The following is a 17,040-nucleotide window of genomic DNA, read 5'->3' as shown; positions in this document are numbered from 1 at the left end:
TAATCACATTTGTGGGCCTTTATCAGCAAATTGACCTTTCCATAAATGCAACATTTTTGTGTCCATCTTGTGTTCTCTAGTGCCCCCAAGTGGCATTTTATGTCTTTACAAAATGATTGAATATCAGCGAATCATTTCCTCGGGATATGAGACTGCTCAACATCAAAAACTGATACACTCCACAAACTGATACTTCTTTTCACCATGCACTAGTTTAATGGACTATAATGCATCATGCTGCACCTAATGCAATAACCATCCATGACCAAACCTACATACCTATATCTGTACCATGTGCACTGCATGGTTGATCCATTATACATACACGTTCATGTGTACACCCCCATATTTAATGTGTATGTTCAATGTCTCATGTGTATGTCTTGTGTATATACTGTCCATATGGGTATAATGTATAATGTATTTTTTGTACAGTCTGTCTGCACTTCTTCCTGTAACTTAAGTCTGTTAAGTCATACTGTTGTTTGTCATACAGTTGTCTGTACAACTGCACTCTACTTTATATGGATTACGCACCCACACGTGGTGATGTGACAATAAAAGTGAGTTGAGTTAAGCAATGCCGTGTCGTCATCAGTATGTTTTTCTCCCAAAGATTCTTTTTTATTTAATTCAATTCAATCATGAACTTATATGCTTACTCTTCATAAGTTTTACCTTTGCATCCCCAAAAGGAGTGTACAGAACACTTGTGAATGTGACAATAGAATTTATTACCATTTAAGTGCATTTGTTTTTATTAAGTAATGACGTTACAGTAAACAAATTCATATGGTCATCTTGTGCATAAGTACATCTCTACCATGAGTGTCATTTTATTTTAAGGACCCAGGCCACTCTTGTATGGCCTTCATCTGTGATTTATCACGAACTACTCTTGCAGGACTTGCCAGGTAATACAGGTTACAAGCAAGCTTTGACTCGTATGGACCCTATTTCATGCCTTATAATAAACAGTCACAGTCCCTTACTGCCTATTTAACACTGTTATAAAATTATTTCCAATAGAGACCCTGTATTTTTTGGGGGGACGGATGGTTACAGGTATACTGATGTTCTTTATGTTTGGGTGGGCCATTCAGGAATGGCCTTTACCTTAAAGTACTGACGGTAAGCTTAACTCTCTCATCTGTATTTCCAACATTAAATTAAAAAGCCAATGCTTTTAAATGAAAATTGCATCCATTTTTAGATTTAAAGGTTATCAGTGGAAGGAAACTGGCTTTAAAAATTGGGCTACATGAGTGGCATAGCTGAGCTCTCAATATGAGAAAGCTGTCACACTGAGCTTGTCTTTCTATATTATTGTTCTTCCTAAAATTTATATCGTTACTTTGAAAATGTCCTTTATCCAAAGTAATTTTCTAGACTGATCCACAGTGGGAGGATGGAACAGTCTGGAGGACATCTGGCACCTCTGCATCCTCCTCAATCTCAGAGTGCACCAGGGCAGTCCTTCGATCCGCATTTAGTCCTTCTCGGGTACCAACTTCAACACCTTGCCAATTGCGATTGTCTTACCTAGAAAAAAATACAAATAAGGCCACATTACATTGAGTTTTTTGATGTCGAATAATAGGTAAAAAAACACAATCTCTACATGTTTACAAATGGATGAAGATTTTTTGGGAGATCTTACCCTCATCTCTCAAAGTAAAACGTCCCATCTGAGGGAAGTCTTTAAAAGTCTCTAAGCAGATAGTTCCTGCAGCCCTAAGACGGGCGATGCATACTTGGTCTTGTTTGACAAAGCGTGGACGAGTCTTGCTCTTTTCTCCCGTCTTCTTGTCCACCAGACATATTAAGGCCTATTTATGAAGATATAAATGTAACAATAAATTATCAACTACGTAACTGTCTGAGTCAGTCTATATGAATGTTTTAACTGGTCAAAAACGTACCGTTATCTGCACTTCTTCTATGCAGGTATGAATGTGTAATACTGCATTGTAACCTGGGCATATAATGGATTTGTGTTCAATAATGACAATCTGTAAACAAGAACCAGAAAAAATAGCATTAAATCTTCAAGTCACATAAAATAAACAAAAGACTACGCAAACAACACAAATTAAGACCTGGGCATCGAAAGTGCGCCCCGTGTGGCAGAGGTTCTCAGCATTGCATAGGAGAAAGCCTGGGAGAATCTCTTCCTCCTCTATGCCTTTAAGCCGAAGCTTTAGGTTTTCACCAGGCCCGGCGTAATCTGTCTCCACATCATCGGAGAGCAGAATCAACACCTCTACCGTGTGCTGGGGGAATAAAAACAAACACAATATTTTACATGTATGTTACTTGCTACCATATGACAACAACATATTGCATTTGTAACTAATAAAAACAAATTCTCTTATGCATACTTTTGTATTGTACAGTCTTACCCTATTTGGCATCATTATAAGTTGTTGTGCTTTGCAGATACTTCCTGACTCCAATTTTCCAAGCACTACGGTTCCCATGTCCTATAGAGCACATCGTAAAAAAGACAAAATTGAATTCTGAGACTTTGGTAAGCAAAGAACGACAAATCATTTTGCATTTATCAATTTTATTTAAAGCTTTGATATTTGCGGACTTGTTATGGACACTCAACTGAATCAGGGGCTTACCAGCTCTTTCAAAAAACTAGGCAAGCTGAACTTAATCTCATTTCGTCAGTTGAAAACAGGACCTAGATTCTTGATTATGTAATATCCCGCTCATTCAGTCTCACTGGCACCCGTTGAGAACACAATTTTCTCATTTACATTATCCTAGCGATTTCTTTCCTGACAAAATACTCCTCCACACTGCACTATTCAAATCATATGGATTCATCATTATAAAACTTGAATGATAGCCTGGTTTGGATTTGATAATAGAAAGTCACATCTTAGCATAATATTTCAGCTAAATATTAACCTTGAACTAGAAAGATGTTATGTATGCAAAGGTAGCTGATACGATTGAACAAAGGTTATAGAACATCTATCACAGTACCGCAGAGTCATTAAATGTTAGAATAAAGGTTAGACATTAGAATTTTAAGATATTTATTATGTTTCTCATTCTTTTCATTTATTTTTACCTTGTATTTGTCTACAATAGGCAATCTGATAGGACCTTCACTTGATCGGTTGAAGAATGGCAGACTGTCCAGATGTGAAATAAATGGTAATCCCCTAAAAAATGCAGGATCAAATTAGTTTCCTTCTGTTTGGTGATACATATACAGTCAGGTCCATAAATATTGGCACATCGACAAAATTCTAACATTTTTGTTTACATTTTTTATTTACATCCAAATCAGGTGAATGGTGTGGGAACTACAACAGTTTGCATATTTGCCTCCCACTTGTTAAGGGACCAAAAGTAATGGGACAATTGGCTCTCAGCTGTTTCATGGCCAGGTATGTGTTATTCCCTCATTATCCCAATTACAATAAGCAGATAAAAGGTCCAGAGTTCATTTCAAGTGTGCTATTTGCATTTGGAATCTGTTGCTGTCAACTATCAAGATGAGATCCAAAGAGCTGTCACTATCAGTGAAGCAAGCCATCATTAGGCTGAAAAAACAAAAGAAACCCATCAGAGAGATAGCAAAAACATTAGGCGTGGCCAAAACAACTGTTTGGAACATTCTTAAAAAGAAGGAACGCATCGGTGAGCTCAGCAACACCAAAACACCCGGAAGACCACGGAAAACTGTGGTGGATGACCGAAGAATTCTTTCCCTGGTGAAGAAAACACCCTTCACAACAGTTGGCCAGATCAAGAACACTCTCCAGGAGGTAGATGTATGTGTGTCAAAGTCAACAATCAAGAGAAGACTTCACCAGAGTGAATACAGAGGGTTCACCACAAGATGTAAACCATCGGTGAGCCTCAAAAACAGGAAGGCCAGATTAGAGATGGCCAAACGACATCTAAAAAAGCCTTCACAGTTCTGGAACAACATCCTATGGACAGATGAGACCAAGATCCACTTGTACCAGAGTGATGGGAAGAGAAGAGTATGGAGAAGGAAAGGAACTGCTCATGATCCTAAGCATATCAACTCATCAGTGAAGCATGGTTGTGGTAGTGTCATGACGTGGGCATGTATGGCTGTCAGTGGAACTGGTTCTCTTGTATTTATTGATGACGTGACTGCTGACAAAAGCAGCAGGATGAATTCTGAAGTGTTTCTGGCAATATCATCTGCTCATATTCAGCCAAATGCTTCAGAACTCATTGGACGGCGCTTCACACTGCAGATTGACAATGATCCAAAGCACACTGCAAAAGCAACCAAAGAGTTTTTGAAGGGAAAGAAGCGAAGTGTTATGCAATCGCCAAGTCAATCACCTGACCTGAATCCGATTGAGCATGCATTTCACTTGCTGAAGACAAAACTGAAGGGAAAATGCCTCAAGAACAAGCAGGAACTGAAGACGGGTGCAGTAGAGGCCTGGCAGAGCATCACCAGGGATGAAACCCAGCGTCTGGTGATGTCTATGCGTTCCAGATATGCAACCAAGTATTAAAAAGTGAAAGTTTGATTTATGATTATTTTTCTGTCCCATTACTTTTGGTCCCTTAACAAGTGGGAGGCACATATGCAAACTGTTGTAGTTCCTACACCATTCACCTGATTTGGATGTAAATACCCTCAAATTAAAGCTGACAGTCTGCAGTTAAAGCACATCTTGTTCGTTTCATTTGAAATCCATTGTGGTGGTGTATAGAGCCAAAATTGTTAGAATTGTGTCGATGTCCCAATATTTATGGACCTGACTGTATATACACTGCATATACATATTTCAATAACACTTTACAATAAGATTGTATTTGTTAACATGTACTAAACATGTACTTAAAATGAACTATACTTCCAGAGGAAAGTAGTTTTATCATAGTTCATGTTAATTTCAGAATTGTTATACATCTTCAAAATCAAAAGTTGTAACTATTAACATTAGTGATTATAAAAAATATCACATAGTCAACATGAAAAAATACTAAGATCATAAAGTATCAATATATAAAACTACAGTTTATTGCTCATTGTTAGTTTGTGTTAGCTAATTGTATTTACCAATGTTAACAAATACAACTTTATTGTAAACCGTTACTACATATAAAAAATACTGATTTACTTACGTATACCATGGGCACAAATCAGAAGTTTCCTTCAGGTTGGCTCCCGTCAGCCCAGAACAGGGCATGAAGTGAATATCTTTCTTTGGATTAAAGCCCACCTTCTTCAGAAATGGCACTAACTTCTCTTTACATTCCTCATATCTGTGGCAAAAAATGAGTAACATTCTGTCAAAAAAGGCATGGTTGCAAACTAAAAGTCACGCTGTATTTTATTTACCTATCTAAGCTCCAGTTCACAGTGGGATCATCCATTTTGTTGATGAGGACTATCAGGTGTTTGACTCCAGCTGTTTTGGCCAGCATTGCATGCTCCCTCGTCTGACCTCCCTTCTCAAAACCAGTCTCAAACTCCCCCTTTCTGCCAGAGATGACCTTCAGAAAAAAAGAATGCCATTTTGTGTGTTCAGGCGATAAATCTAGGCAATTACAAAGTCAAAGCAAGACCTCAGAAGGTTTGTAATTTGTTCTGAATCACTAAAGCTGAAAGTCCAACAATTATTTTTTACATTTTGTCTAAAATTTAACAAGCAATACTAATATTATTACTTTATCTGTAAACTATAAAAAGGTGTACAGTATACGAAACAACAAACATCCGTGTGAAAAATAAAGGAAGTGGCAAATTTGTACGATATATTCACCTGCTTTGCGTTTGACATTGCTTTTTCACACCCCATATCTCAGACAGATGCCGTTTTATTATTCTACATAATTTTACCTTTTCTGTGTGTTTAAATTAAAAACTTCTTTCTATATGCATACAGCTGCAATGCAAAGCACCATACAATTTTTTTTATTGAATCGGTTCTCTTACGTTGAGATATTTTTCATATAGTATTAAGTATGCACAGTTCAGCAGTAAAAAATAATTCACTATGCATATGGTGTACTGTATATGACAATGACAAAAGACTCTGAACATACCAGTACTGCCAAATCAGCTTGGGACGCCCCCCCAATCATGTTGGGTACAAAACTTTTATGGCCTGGGGCGTCAAGAATAGTGAAGTGCTTTTTCTCGGTTTCAAAGTAGGCTCTTCCAACTTCTACTGTTTTCCCTTTGTCTCTTTCCTCTTGGTTTGTGTCTAAAGCCCAGGACAGATACCTAAATAAACAGATTGATTATATGTCTCTCCAAAGCAGACTACATTATATGAAAAAAAAATTGTATTTAGGGATAAATGTTTGAATCACCTTTGACTTAATACTATGTTTTTACCTTATATTGTCCTTAAACACACTTCACGTAGGACACAAAAACTATATCATGAAAGTGCATACAAAGAAAGGTGTATAAAAACTGCATGCTCACCAAGTCTCTCTGTTCTTCTCTTTTGCCTCCCGTTCATATTTTTCGAGGGTCCGTTTGTCCACCATGCCAGTTAGATACCTTAATGAACAATAATAAGTAGGGATGCGCGATAAATTATCGGCCATATTGGTATCAGCCGATAATAACATTTGTGCCGATATATTAAAGCTTAAATCATTTCCTCTGGTTAGACTACTTCATCTGCACGCTGCTCACAGTTAAAATAGAGTTCAGTACTGTCTTTCTGTCGTGATCATTCACTTTCTTTTATCAAAACATTGCTGATGTAGGTACAGTATGTAGATACAGTATTTATGAATGTGTAAATTTTAGGAACAAAAGCATGAAGCAATGAATGCTTTCCGCTCTGAGACCTGTTAGACATGCGGCTATTGGAAAATACATTTTGGAAGAACATCTATAATTTGTTTATTAAATATAGAAGAAAAGTTTGAAAGTTAAAGAATCGTTAGCTAGTGTAAAGTAGGCTTGGTACATGATTTTCAGGGGAAAAGAGAACTAATGGTTTACCTTGTTTTCCGCGGTGAATGTTTTCAAATAAAATCTGTTGTTCAATTTTTGCCTTTAGTTTCAGTCTTAAGAATTTTATATTAATATTTAAATACTGTATATTGGCCAATATATGGGTTATTGGCTTCCAATGTTAAAGAATTATCGGTTATCAGCCAAAATTAACATATCGGTGCATCACTAATAATAAGCATTATGTATTACAGATGTTCCAAGTCAAGTAAGAGGTGGACAAACAAAGAATGATCCACTCACATGATCTGGCCCCCAATTGTTGACTTCCCTGCATCTGTACGACATCAAAATAAATTAGAAGTCATTAAAACAATAATACCAAAAACAATCATTTATGTCAGAATAAATATAATCTTTGACAAATATAATCTACAAAAGACAAATTGATATACATTGGATATCCCAATCTTACATGATTCTACATAATATACTATTAGAAACTGTTAAAACAAACATCCTAACACTCCAAACAAACATACCAACATGTCCGATGAACACAACATTAACATGTTCTTTCTTGGGAGCATCCGGTGGAGGTGGAGGCAGTTTGGGGATGGGCATTTCCTCATCCTCCTCCATCATTTCATCCTGTGCCTCGTCCACACTGCATCCAGTCACTGCTAGGGTTCCACCCCCAGGTTCCTCCTCGTCCGGCTCTCCTTTCTGCTCCCACGTCTCCACCGTGCTCGCATCTGTCTCTCCGTTCTCCACTGCAGCTGTTGGGACAGTCACATTGACATGCTTTTGTTTAAGTGTAGACATAGACTTAGAAAAGGTTTTCACCATCCTCATAGCGCAGGTGTCAAATTTAGCGGTTTAAATAGCCCTGTAAGGTTTTGTACGTTTTTTGAATAATTGTAAGTTCATTGTAAGGCAAGTACGCTTTCAGAATTGTCACATGCATAACGGTCCATACTCTTCTTAAATGGGCACATGAAATTCAAATGTAATAACTGTTTATGTTTTATGAAGAGCCAACCATACTCCCTTTATTATTGCTTCTGGTTATGCATTTAATTCACAGAAATCCTACTTAGTATGTTGCCGCTCAAAAAGGGCGTCCTTTTTGTCACATCCATAACATATTTTCTCCCTTTTTTTAAATAGAAAGCTTATGCAAAGACTGATATTTTCTAATGTCTGGACTCTATCAACAGTGGTTTAGTAAAATAAAAACATATTGGTAAGAAACACACTCTCTGAGCATGTAACATTCATAACTCAAAATGTCACATCCACAATGCTGGAATTGCCCGAATACCTTCATGTTCTGTCCGTTAATCACCAATAAAAATATTTCGATGAGGCAAATCTTTAAAAACATCTTTAAATATATTCAAAATAAATATCCAGAAATAAATACTTAAAACTAAATATTTTATTGTAATATAATTATGTTGATTTCGATACTTCAAGGATCTCCTCATCACACAAGCAAACAAAGAGACTGGTAAGGACTACTACGAGAATTTAACATTGGAATTAAAATGAACTCATTTATATTCCACTACAAACACTACACTAAACAACAATTACGACACGACACTTTGCTGATCGTATACAATGAAATTCTTTCTTATGGACCCACAAAATTTTCAACAGCTTGGAAGAATCACGCTACAACTGAGATTATATGCAAGTATACAACAATCCATGTCACAAGAATTCAAATGATCAGTATGAAATGTTGCCCCTTATCATATTATAAACTGTACAAGATTCAACACTACTGATTCATTCAGGGAAGCCGTGTTGAATGCTTCTCTGGGTTACTGTCCGTGACTGGAGGTGCAAGTTAAAGTATAAATAAGGCCTGTAACATGAGCACATGTGTGCTGATGTCATTAACCCTAGTTGGTCTCTGTATGGCAGATGAACCAGCATTACAGGAAGCGCAACACAAAACCCAAGCAGAAAAGTTCAGCTTGATCCAGCACTAGCTATCAAAAAAAACACTAACATACCCACTGGTTCTGAGATCTCCATACTGGCCACTCCATCTGTTCCTGCACGCAGAAAAAGAAGTAATAAATACATTTTATAATATTATTAAAAATCATACCCAGTTGTAAAGATTATTACACAATTTAAGCCAAAGATGTCTTATAGGGGCTATTTATCATTTGTCACCCTGTCCTAGATGTTACTGTGACATCAGTGTGATAGATATACCAACAGAGGGAAGGCAACATTCTGTCAATTGACTTACGTACAATATGGACAATATTATAGTTTAACAGCTTTCTCCAAGTTGCACATCTCCCCAAAATCTCTACGCTAAGTGTAAATATACAATAGGTGTCACATATTAGCACCCTTTACTACTTATTTATTGACACATTGGGCCCATGTGTCTGTAAATTGACAGTGCTGGGCCTTGCAGAATTTCATCACTTTTTTACATATGACAGCAAGCATACCACTTTGACAAGACAAGCTCAACAACATGCATTTTTGCCAGCTGTTGCTCTTACATTCAAGGGAATGCCAATTTATGCACTTATAAAGTGTGTCCGTCATGTATCAAATAAGCAAAATAAATGAAGGAGAAACTGTTTAGAGGATATCGCGGTGTGCTGCTACACCTGCCACGCAAGATTAACCAGGTTTGAGGTAATGACGGTACAGAAATGTGTATTACAACGAGTCAAGGCAACGTTTAATAAACTGACACGGTTGCTTTAAACGGCACTCAGCTATAAACACTGTCCCCTCTTCGGCTAACCTCCTATAAACATTTACAGCTAAAAGCCCTTTTATGGCCAGACCCGTTTCATCTCGTGCATTAACGCTGTCGGTTTACCATCAGACGTGGCGTTTTCCGCTGGATCCCGGGACAGAAAGGACGGGACGAACACCGCCGCGTTCACGTTGAGCCCGGTGAAGGCGGACTGAAGTTCAGTCTCCGCCGTGGCCTCGACGTCGTCCTCCTGTTCCCAGGAATCAGGGGCTGTTTCTCTCGAGTCCATAGCGGCTGTAACGCGAATAAGCTGATGTTTCTAGCGGGCTGCGCTATAACCCACAACGCAGTTCTACCAAAACCTAGCCTGCTGTATGTCAGTGTTTGTTTAAGGTGAATTGAGGGATTGGGAAACTCCAAATGTGGTGAAATGGTGCATGGGGCGTCCGCTCTTCTTGCGACACCATAGACGTGTAGCTGGTTAGCTGCTCGCGGCTCTTGCATGCGCACAGTCGGTGGAGAAACGTGGACTGAAGGCAGCGACCATGTGTGTGATGATGATGATGGCTCGCCGTAATGGCCACCACGACCAGTTTTCAAAGTAAGACCATTAGTGTGAAGTTACAACATTAAACATGGTAAATGTTAACTAAAAACGATTATTCACTAAACATATTGAAGTAAAAATTATAATAGCAACAAAATTAATAAATGTACATAATTACTAACCATGTTTTAAAGCACTTTTTATTTAAATGTATTTATTTAATTTAAAATTACGTTTAAAAAAACAGATAAAATATATAGATAAACAGGAAGAAGGTGAACATTCGAATAAAACAAAACAAATGTTATATGCAATAACTGCAACATTAATGGGAGAAATTTTCAGACATTTAGGTAACATTTGCTTTTCTGTGTAGATGCTTAGTCTTTGGCGTCTGTTATTCCTCCTCCAGTTATGGCAAAGGTAGCCTCATTTTCTGGCATGTCTGGGCTGTAAAAAGCATACATTTTGTTGCATTTTATATTTGATTGAACATTCAAACCGTCATACAATATGTTGTTGACATATTTACACCCGTCTTACTTTCTGAAAGGTCCAGTGTGTAATTTTTTGAGGATCTATTGACAGAAATACAATATATAATATATACATAACTATGTCTTCAGATGTGCACAAATACCTTACGGACCAACTGCTTTACAGAGCGTGTTTCCTAAATATGTTATTTCCTTCTTTAAAGAAGCGAAAACGTGATGAAATCTTAGTCCTTCGAAAGGGAGCGGTGGAGTGAGCCATTAGTTGCAATTAGTAAATTCGACCGCTAGATGCCGCTACATTTCATACACTGGACCTTTAATGTATGTCTATGTCTAATTTTTACTGTATTACTGAAACAGTTTTGAAATAACATCTATTGTAATATATGTTTCTTTCAATCTTTATATGTAGTGGCTTAAAGCAACCTTACTTTTTACAATGTTTTTTACTATTTATCTTAGCTAAGCCAACCAAAATAAACTAAGCAAGCATAAATTACCTATCGAATATCTTGGCAATTCTCAGTTCAGCACGTCCTTTCCTTAAACTGATGCGTGTGGTGGATGCATGTGCCAGTATGTGTCCTCCAATAGGCTTTTTTGGATCTGCTTGAAATCTAAGATCGTAATTTTCACCAATTAGTTCTTAAGCAGTAAACAAGTTAAAGTAACTGAAATATTAGATATTTTGAAAGGAAAACTTTCATTTTATACATACGTCATTCCAGCTCCTGGATCTGCAGTCATCTGATTGGTTACAAACACTGCAACATTGTACTCTTTATTCAACAAAACAGATGCTATTGATCAGTATCACATGTTATGTGGTATTTTTACAAGATGTTTATACTCAGAGTGGTCAGTGAAAATAGAATAGATGATTTTTGCAACAGACCTTCGGAGATCTTCTGCAGTCTAGAGAGCATTTGTGCAAGCTTCTGTTGTCTCTCAGCCAGCTCACCTCTTCCCGAGAAGTCCACCCGGAATAGAGCCATGATGGAATCTATTATCTGTAAAAAGTTAGTTGTTGATGGCCATTCAATTATGTTGGATTACTGACTATTAGTTAAACTTTGGCAAGCTTTCACTTTCTGACTTACCAGAAGCTTGAAGACACCTCCCTCCTCATGAAACTTGGCTGCGACAAAATCTAATAACTCCATCTGATGCTCACCTATCAGAAAAAAGACAGACTGATCAAAACAGGTATTATGCTCATTACATTCTATGCTGCAAAGTAAAAATACTATTCCACATACTTGTATATGCACGTGCATACAGCACATTATCCAACACAGCTTCATGATCCACATTAAATCGGTCAGCTATGTCTTTCAACCTCTCCGGGCGACTGGTGTTACAATTATTAAGGAGAAAGCATGGGCTTCTCTTTATTAAATATGTTTAGTAAGGTAACTTTAGCACAGAAAATGTGGAACGGATACAAGGTGTTCTCTGAATCAATAAAGATGACCTTTCCTCCCGTGTATCCATATTCACCAGGAAGCTGAGCAGTAACTTAAGTAAAAAAGAAACAGTGAAATAAAATATTCAAAGTCGGAGAAGAGCTATAATTAGAAATTACATTTTATATTTTCTTGAAAACACAATATCTAAAAGCTGAAGCTTACCACACAGTGTATGCGAGAGTTGAGTCTTTCCAGTTCTGAACTCTAAATGAGACATAAACGTTTTCAAAAAAAAAAAATTACGCTTTGTGTAAAATAAGTAAAATGGCATAGCATTCAATTATACAATCATGTAATAAAACAGGACCTTACCACCAAAAGCTTCAGTAATGGCCATACTCTCCACACCTCCACCAAGGAGTTTACTAAACAGGATATAAGATAGGCATTACTGATCTAATAAGATTTTTTCATAAAATGTTTAACAACTGTCATGCGGACTGCTTGTAGTTTTTGGAGGAGATGATGTCAACTGGTTTTGCTATAACCTGATTTGTACATCAGTTGCCAAAGCACCACATATATGACTGGACACACAGCCTTTAACATCAACATTATTCTATTCAGTTTCCTCGTCTTGTTCAAAATAAAAGTCTATTTGTTTGGCTCTGTTTATCAGTATTTTCTCTGCTCTCAGTCTAGCAACAGTTTTTGTCTCAGTCAATCAGATTAGACCATTGTTTTAGATCTGTTTCTTACTTAAACTCCAAACTTCCAGTTGTGATGTGGAAGACTTGTTTCCTTTTCAGACTGTAATCAGAAGCTGTTTGAAATCCACATACCTGTATGGATTTTTTAAGCATACTAAATACATTATAATAATACTTATTTGTAATCCATATAAAATATTTGTTATGCTTATAAAGTTTAGGGGGTCACATCAATTACCAGCAACTTTCCAGCTGCTTCTTTTATTTTGTCCACTTTAGCCTCTGAGAGTCCCTTTACATTACAGAGAGCACGACGTGTGGTCATCTGGATTCCTTTCACAGTACAAATCCCCACAGACTTCAGTTTCTTAATGTCAGCCATGTTCTTGACAGAAATGGACACAAATTACAGCAACAGTCATGAACTTTTCATTTCTTTATTACATAACTACATTATTGACATTTTACTTACAATGCCATGCTTCTGTAAGAGTTCTATATCTTGAAAAAAAGATTCCTGTGGGTAATTTAGTTAAAATATTATTATCATCATGTTTTCAACAAACACATTATAGTAATATTCTCTTTGAGAATATTAAATTACAGTACTGGACATGGCTCTGGCGTCATTGAAATGAATGTAACGTCACCTCATCTTCCTGTAACCCTGCTTCATCCTCCAAAGTCTGGTCCTCCACACACTTCATTCTATCGATGACAAAAATAATATAATATTATATGTCATGATATAATATGTACCATTGTTTCGGTGGCTCCATTTTATTCTCAAACTGATTCTGTTTTAACGTTTAACCTGAGCTCTTAAATGATAACCATAAACAGCTATAGGCCTATTTATCGTTATAACGGTATATACAACTTTATTAACTTAAAAATAGTATAAAAGACATTTCTCCTCACCTTTAAGTCTGAGAGAACGCTGACAGAAACCTCTTCAGTGATCACGCGCCGACTGATTTTAGCGCGGGGGTCTCGCGCTCAGTCTAGATTGACAGCTTTCATAAACGTCATTCGCGTAAAATCTTACCTTTACGATTGATTATTATTTTTGTGTTAGATTCAAAAGAAAATAATTGTAATACTTTCTAAATAGTATTTATTTATTTTGCAACTGATAACTAAAACTTTGATGGTAGATAGATACATAAAAAATATGCACTAGTTCACTTTATTGTCAATTGTCTAATAGATATTTAGCGTCGCCTGCGAATTCTTTCTATTCCACATTTTAGGAATAAATAATAAAAGATAAGTCATTAAAACTCTATAATACAGATGTAACTAAATGAAAAAAAAATTTGCACTTGTAATGCACAACAAAAAAATGATTTAAAAGAGTATCTGTGGACACCTGTTTTTGCATATGAACTCTTCACATGTACTCTTGCTATTTTATCACTTCCTGACATTTAAGAGGTTTTTCAGATCATGAGAATTGAAGTGACCCAAAACTTTTGAATTCTGCTGTATTTCTCTGGAAAACCTTTGGTGGATAATTTTCTTGACTGTGAGACAACTCTATACCTCCTAAAATAAATAAAAATGCATTTATATCTCAATATTGTTTTGAATCAACATAGTACATAACTGGATATTGTGACCTTCATTTTGCATTACTTAATTGACTGAGGCTGTTCATTCTTTTGTCAAACTCTTTTGGTCTAAGTATTTAACGTGAAAACATGCTGTTTTAGTTATTCTGTTATAAAAGTATGTGACACAAATATACAAAGACAGAGATGGACTGTTTTAATCTCGTTATCATGTGGAACACACAGGATTACTCATTGACAGCACTATGTTCTGAAACATACGTTTTTTCACTACAGAGATATTTTACGATTCATTGCACTATGGCTTGTTTTGGAAGTCATGCTCCATGAGCTTTGCATGATCTTGTACCTGTAAAAGACACCACTGGCAGAGAGCCATTTCGGAAGGCTTTCACATTTCTAAATCAACAACAACAATAACAACAAAAAATCCTCTGTAGACAGTTTGACAATCAACAGGGCTTGCGTGCCCTCGTAAAAATGTACAGATCATTGATAATGAATGATTTTCTACGACTTCAGTGTTGTTACAGTATGTTATAATGGTCAATGTTACACCGCAGACTGTACGGTTCTTTGAAAATATAACAAATTTGTCACAAATTACTATCAAACAGCTGCTGAAGTCTTAAATTAGAAAAGTAAAAGGTCAGCTTAGTTATCCATCTCTGCAGAATGTTTTTGTGAGAAAGGCAGAGGGAGAGAGTGAAGATCCTAAAAAAAAAAAAAGAACCTGTCCATTATACACATATAATCTTTACAAGGAATAAGATGTCTTAATGTTAACCAGCTCCCTCTCTCTTTCCCTTCTTTCTATGTGTCTACAGTCTTTGTGATATGCAAATCCAGGATGTCAAATTAATTTATCAGAGCTTTCCAGGAGCAGGAGGCATCATTCCAGGCATTCCTCCAGACATGCCAGCATTTGGACCTAACAAAATCTGCATAACAACACAAAAGTGATTATTACTAAGAACTGACACAGAATATATGCAAATATTACAATGAGTGGTAATTTAAAATGAATTACTTCAAAGATAAAGACATGCGTTTATACAAATGCATGATTATATAGTACAAGCAAGTATTTTAAGAATTGTACAGCCTCTAAAGACCTATGACCAAAACAACCAAAACATTTTAAAGTAAACTGACTGAATTCACTCTCACTACACATTTACATTTATTCATTTCGCAGACGCTTTTATCCAAAGACTAAGAAGTAGGAGAGCATTTAGACATTTTGTCGACACGCTAGACAGTAGCGTTAGTATACTATACAAGGCCATGCTACTAGGAGGATTAAAGCTGGAGTAAGCAAAGAAGAGAAGGAACACCAGTCAGACTTTAGTGATTCGTGAACACAAAATCAGTGACTGAAATTGGGAGTCAGGTGGGTTAGCTTTCATATTCATCCAAGTTATTTGGTGCTTCACTGTACCTGTCTCTGCTGTTGTAATTGTTGTTGTTCCAGCTGTAGCCTTTCTGTCTCAAAGACAACTGGCAGAACCAGAATCATAAAGGACGTTGTACCGACCCATAGAGCCGAGCGGGAAAAACTAATGTAAAAGCAGAATGGAGAGATATTATGTGAGGTCTATAAGGTTATGCTTGTGTAGTTTTAGAGTTTAATATTTTAACACAATGTCTCATCTGACCTGTACAGTTTTTTTGCTACAGACATCGAACACTGTGCAGATCCTTCAGCTACTGATCGCAGTGATTCTGGAAACATCTCAGTTAGCCCCCAGAGTCTCTCCAGCAATGTTTCATCCAACTATAAGACAAAATCAAAATATCACATAAGAAAAGGATCAAATGGGTCAAAGAGATAACTATAATGAAATATAGTATAAGATTAAATGACGTTCGTCGAACTGGAAACATTTAATCGAAAGGCGTCCTGTGATTCTTCAAATTTAAGCAGGTACACTGTCCCTGACAGTATGAGGTTTCTGCTGAGTTGTTAAAATTGATATTTGAAAGCCATATGCATAACATTTAAACATAATTAGCTAAGTGCGTTTAGCTTGTAAGTAACCCGTGAAATTGATTAAAATGTCACAAGAATCCCTCAACAGCTCAAAAATACCGACTCGGATAGCAGAGCTTACATTTTAAACTGCTCCACTCCTCCATGACAGCTGCACCAAACTTATTACTTATTTTTCTTTCTTTTTCTCTTTATATGTTTCCGACACCAGGTAAATCATACCTCTTCATCTTCATCATCTCCTTCGATCTCATCTTCAGGGATTCGTGTCTCCACACGGCCCGATTCCGGAGAGAGCTCCTGGATTGATGCCATTTAAAATCTGACGCAAGGTATATTCAACGTAACCTGCCGTTATATTTTTAAAGAATAGGTGCTCGTTGTTAAACCCTATGATTTACACACTTGCAACGACTCAACAGATCAAGATCGCACGCATTGGAAACTGAGGTCACATCGGTTACATGTGAGGCGGATGTACTTCCCGGCGCATGTAGGGAACACTAAAACCTATTGGGCCACCTATCGACAGGGTGGTGATATTGCAGCATGATTGCGTAGCGCACGATTAAACACATATTTCAAGTTGTCAAGTTCAAGTGTACCTCAAACGTTTGTTACATTAGTCTC

At 36.8% G+C, this 17,040-nt stretch overlaps 3 protein-coding genes across 3 annotated transcripts; all 3 read right to left on the bottom strand.

Annotated features, from left to right (window-relative positions):
• Nucleotides 1–710: 710 nt before the first annotated feature.
• On the bottom strand, nt 711–10,250 carry gspt1 (G1 to S phase transition 1). Its single transcript, XM_056771963.1, has 14 exons — nt 9,804–10,250; nt 8,965–9,006; nt 7,480–7,716; nt 7,241–7,274; nt 6,455–6,532; nt 6,067–6,247; nt 5,360–5,514; nt 5,143–5,283; nt 3,089–3,182; nt 2,403–2,483; nt 2,100–2,273; nt 1,923–2,012; nt 1,661–1,829; nt 711–1,542 (listed from the first exon to the last, which is right to left on the bottom strand). The coding sequence occupies exons 1-14, from the start codon at nt 9,967–9,969 to the stop codon at nt 1,490–1,492; spliced, it is 1,695 nt and encodes a 564-aa protein (XP_056627941.1). The 5' UTR covers nt 9,970–10,250; the 3' UTR covers nt 711–1,489.
• Nucleotides 10,251–10,409: 159 nt separating this feature from the next.
• On the bottom strand, nt 10,410–13,857 carry dmc1 (DNA meiotic recombinase 1). Its single transcript, XM_056771344.1, has 14 exons — nt 13,765–13,857; nt 13,494–13,551; nt 13,316–13,360; nt 13,082–13,228; nt 12,893–12,975; nt 12,506–12,558; nt 12,356–12,397; nt 12,170–12,242; nt 11,984–12,075; nt 11,825–11,898; nt 11,620–11,734; nt 11,443–11,503; nt 11,225–11,341; nt 10,410–10,677 (listed from the first exon to the last, which is right to left on the bottom strand). The coding sequence occupies exons 2-14, from the start codon at nt 13,548–13,550 to the stop codon at nt 10,608–10,610; spliced, it is 1,029 nt and encodes a 342-aa protein (XP_056627322.1). The 5' UTR covers nt 13,551; nt 13,765–13,857; the 3' UTR covers nt 10,410–10,607.
• Nucleotides 13,858–14,590: 733 nt separating this feature from the next.
• Nucleotides 14,591–16,915, bottom strand: tomm22 (translocase of outer mitochondrial membrane 22 homolog (yeast)). Its single transcript, XM_056771347.1, has 4 exons — nt 16,633–16,915; nt 16,076–16,194; nt 15,859–15,976; nt 14,591–15,358 (listed from the first exon to the last, which is right to left on the bottom strand). The coding sequence occupies exons 1-4, from the start codon at nt 16,723–16,725 to the stop codon at nt 15,284–15,286; spliced, it is 405 nt and encodes a 134-aa protein (XP_056627325.1). The 5' UTR covers nt 16,726–16,915; the 3' UTR covers nt 14,591–15,283.
• Between the last annotated feature and the right edge of the window lie 125 nt (nt 16,916–17,040).

The sequence above is a fragment of the Triplophysa dalaica genome, chromosome 17, assembly GCF_015846415.1.
Source record: "Triplophysa dalaica isolate WHDGS20190420 chromosome 17, ASM1584641v1, whole genome shotgun sequence".
Taxonomy (NCBI): domain Eukaryota; kingdom Metazoa; phylum Chordata; class Actinopteri; order Cypriniformes; family Nemacheilidae; genus Triplophysa; species Triplophysa dalaica.
Note: the sequence above shows the minus strand (reverse complement) of the source record. Positions and strands in the feature narration are given on the sequence as shown.

Bases quoted from the DNA above. Each gene is read 5' to 3' on its own strand.
- gspt1 (XM_056771963.1), bottom strand. From the start codon at position 9,969: ATGGACTCGAGAGAAACAGCCCCTGATTCCTGGGAACAGGAGGACGAC. The intron at 7,717-8,964 runs GTATGTTAGTGT...CTGTCCCAACAG, and splicing joins GGAGATCTCAGAACCAGTGG to CTGCAGTGGAGAACGGAGAG. The intron at 5,515-6,066 runs GTATGTTCAGAG...TTTTTTCTGAAG, and splicing joins AAGCTGATTTGGCAGTACTG to GTCATCTCTGGCAGAAAGGG.
- dmc1 (XM_056771344.1), bottom strand. From the start codon at position 13,550: ATGAAGTGTGTGGAGGACCAGACTTTGGAGGATGAAGCAGGGTTACAG. The intron at 12,243-12,355 runs GTAAGCTTCAGC...TTTTTACTTAAG, and splicing joins ACTCTCGCATACACTGTGTG to TTACTGCTCAGCTTCCTGGT. The intron at 11,735-11,824 runs GTAAGTCAGAAA...AACTTTTTACAG, and splicing joins GAGGTGTCTTCAAGCTTCTG to ATAATAGATTCCATCATGGC.
- tomm22 (XM_056771347.1), bottom strand. From the start codon at position 16,725: ATGGCATCAATCCAGGAGCTCTCTCCGGAATCGGGCCGTGTGGAGACA. The intron at 16,195-16,632 runs GTATGATTTACC...TTTGTCTTATAG, and splicing joins GAGATGATGAAGATGAAGAG to TTGGATGAAACATTGCTGGA. The intron at 15,359-15,858 runs GTACAGTGAAGC...GTTGTTATGCAG, and splicing joins AATTACAACAGCAGAGACAG to ATTTTGTTAGGTCCAAATGC.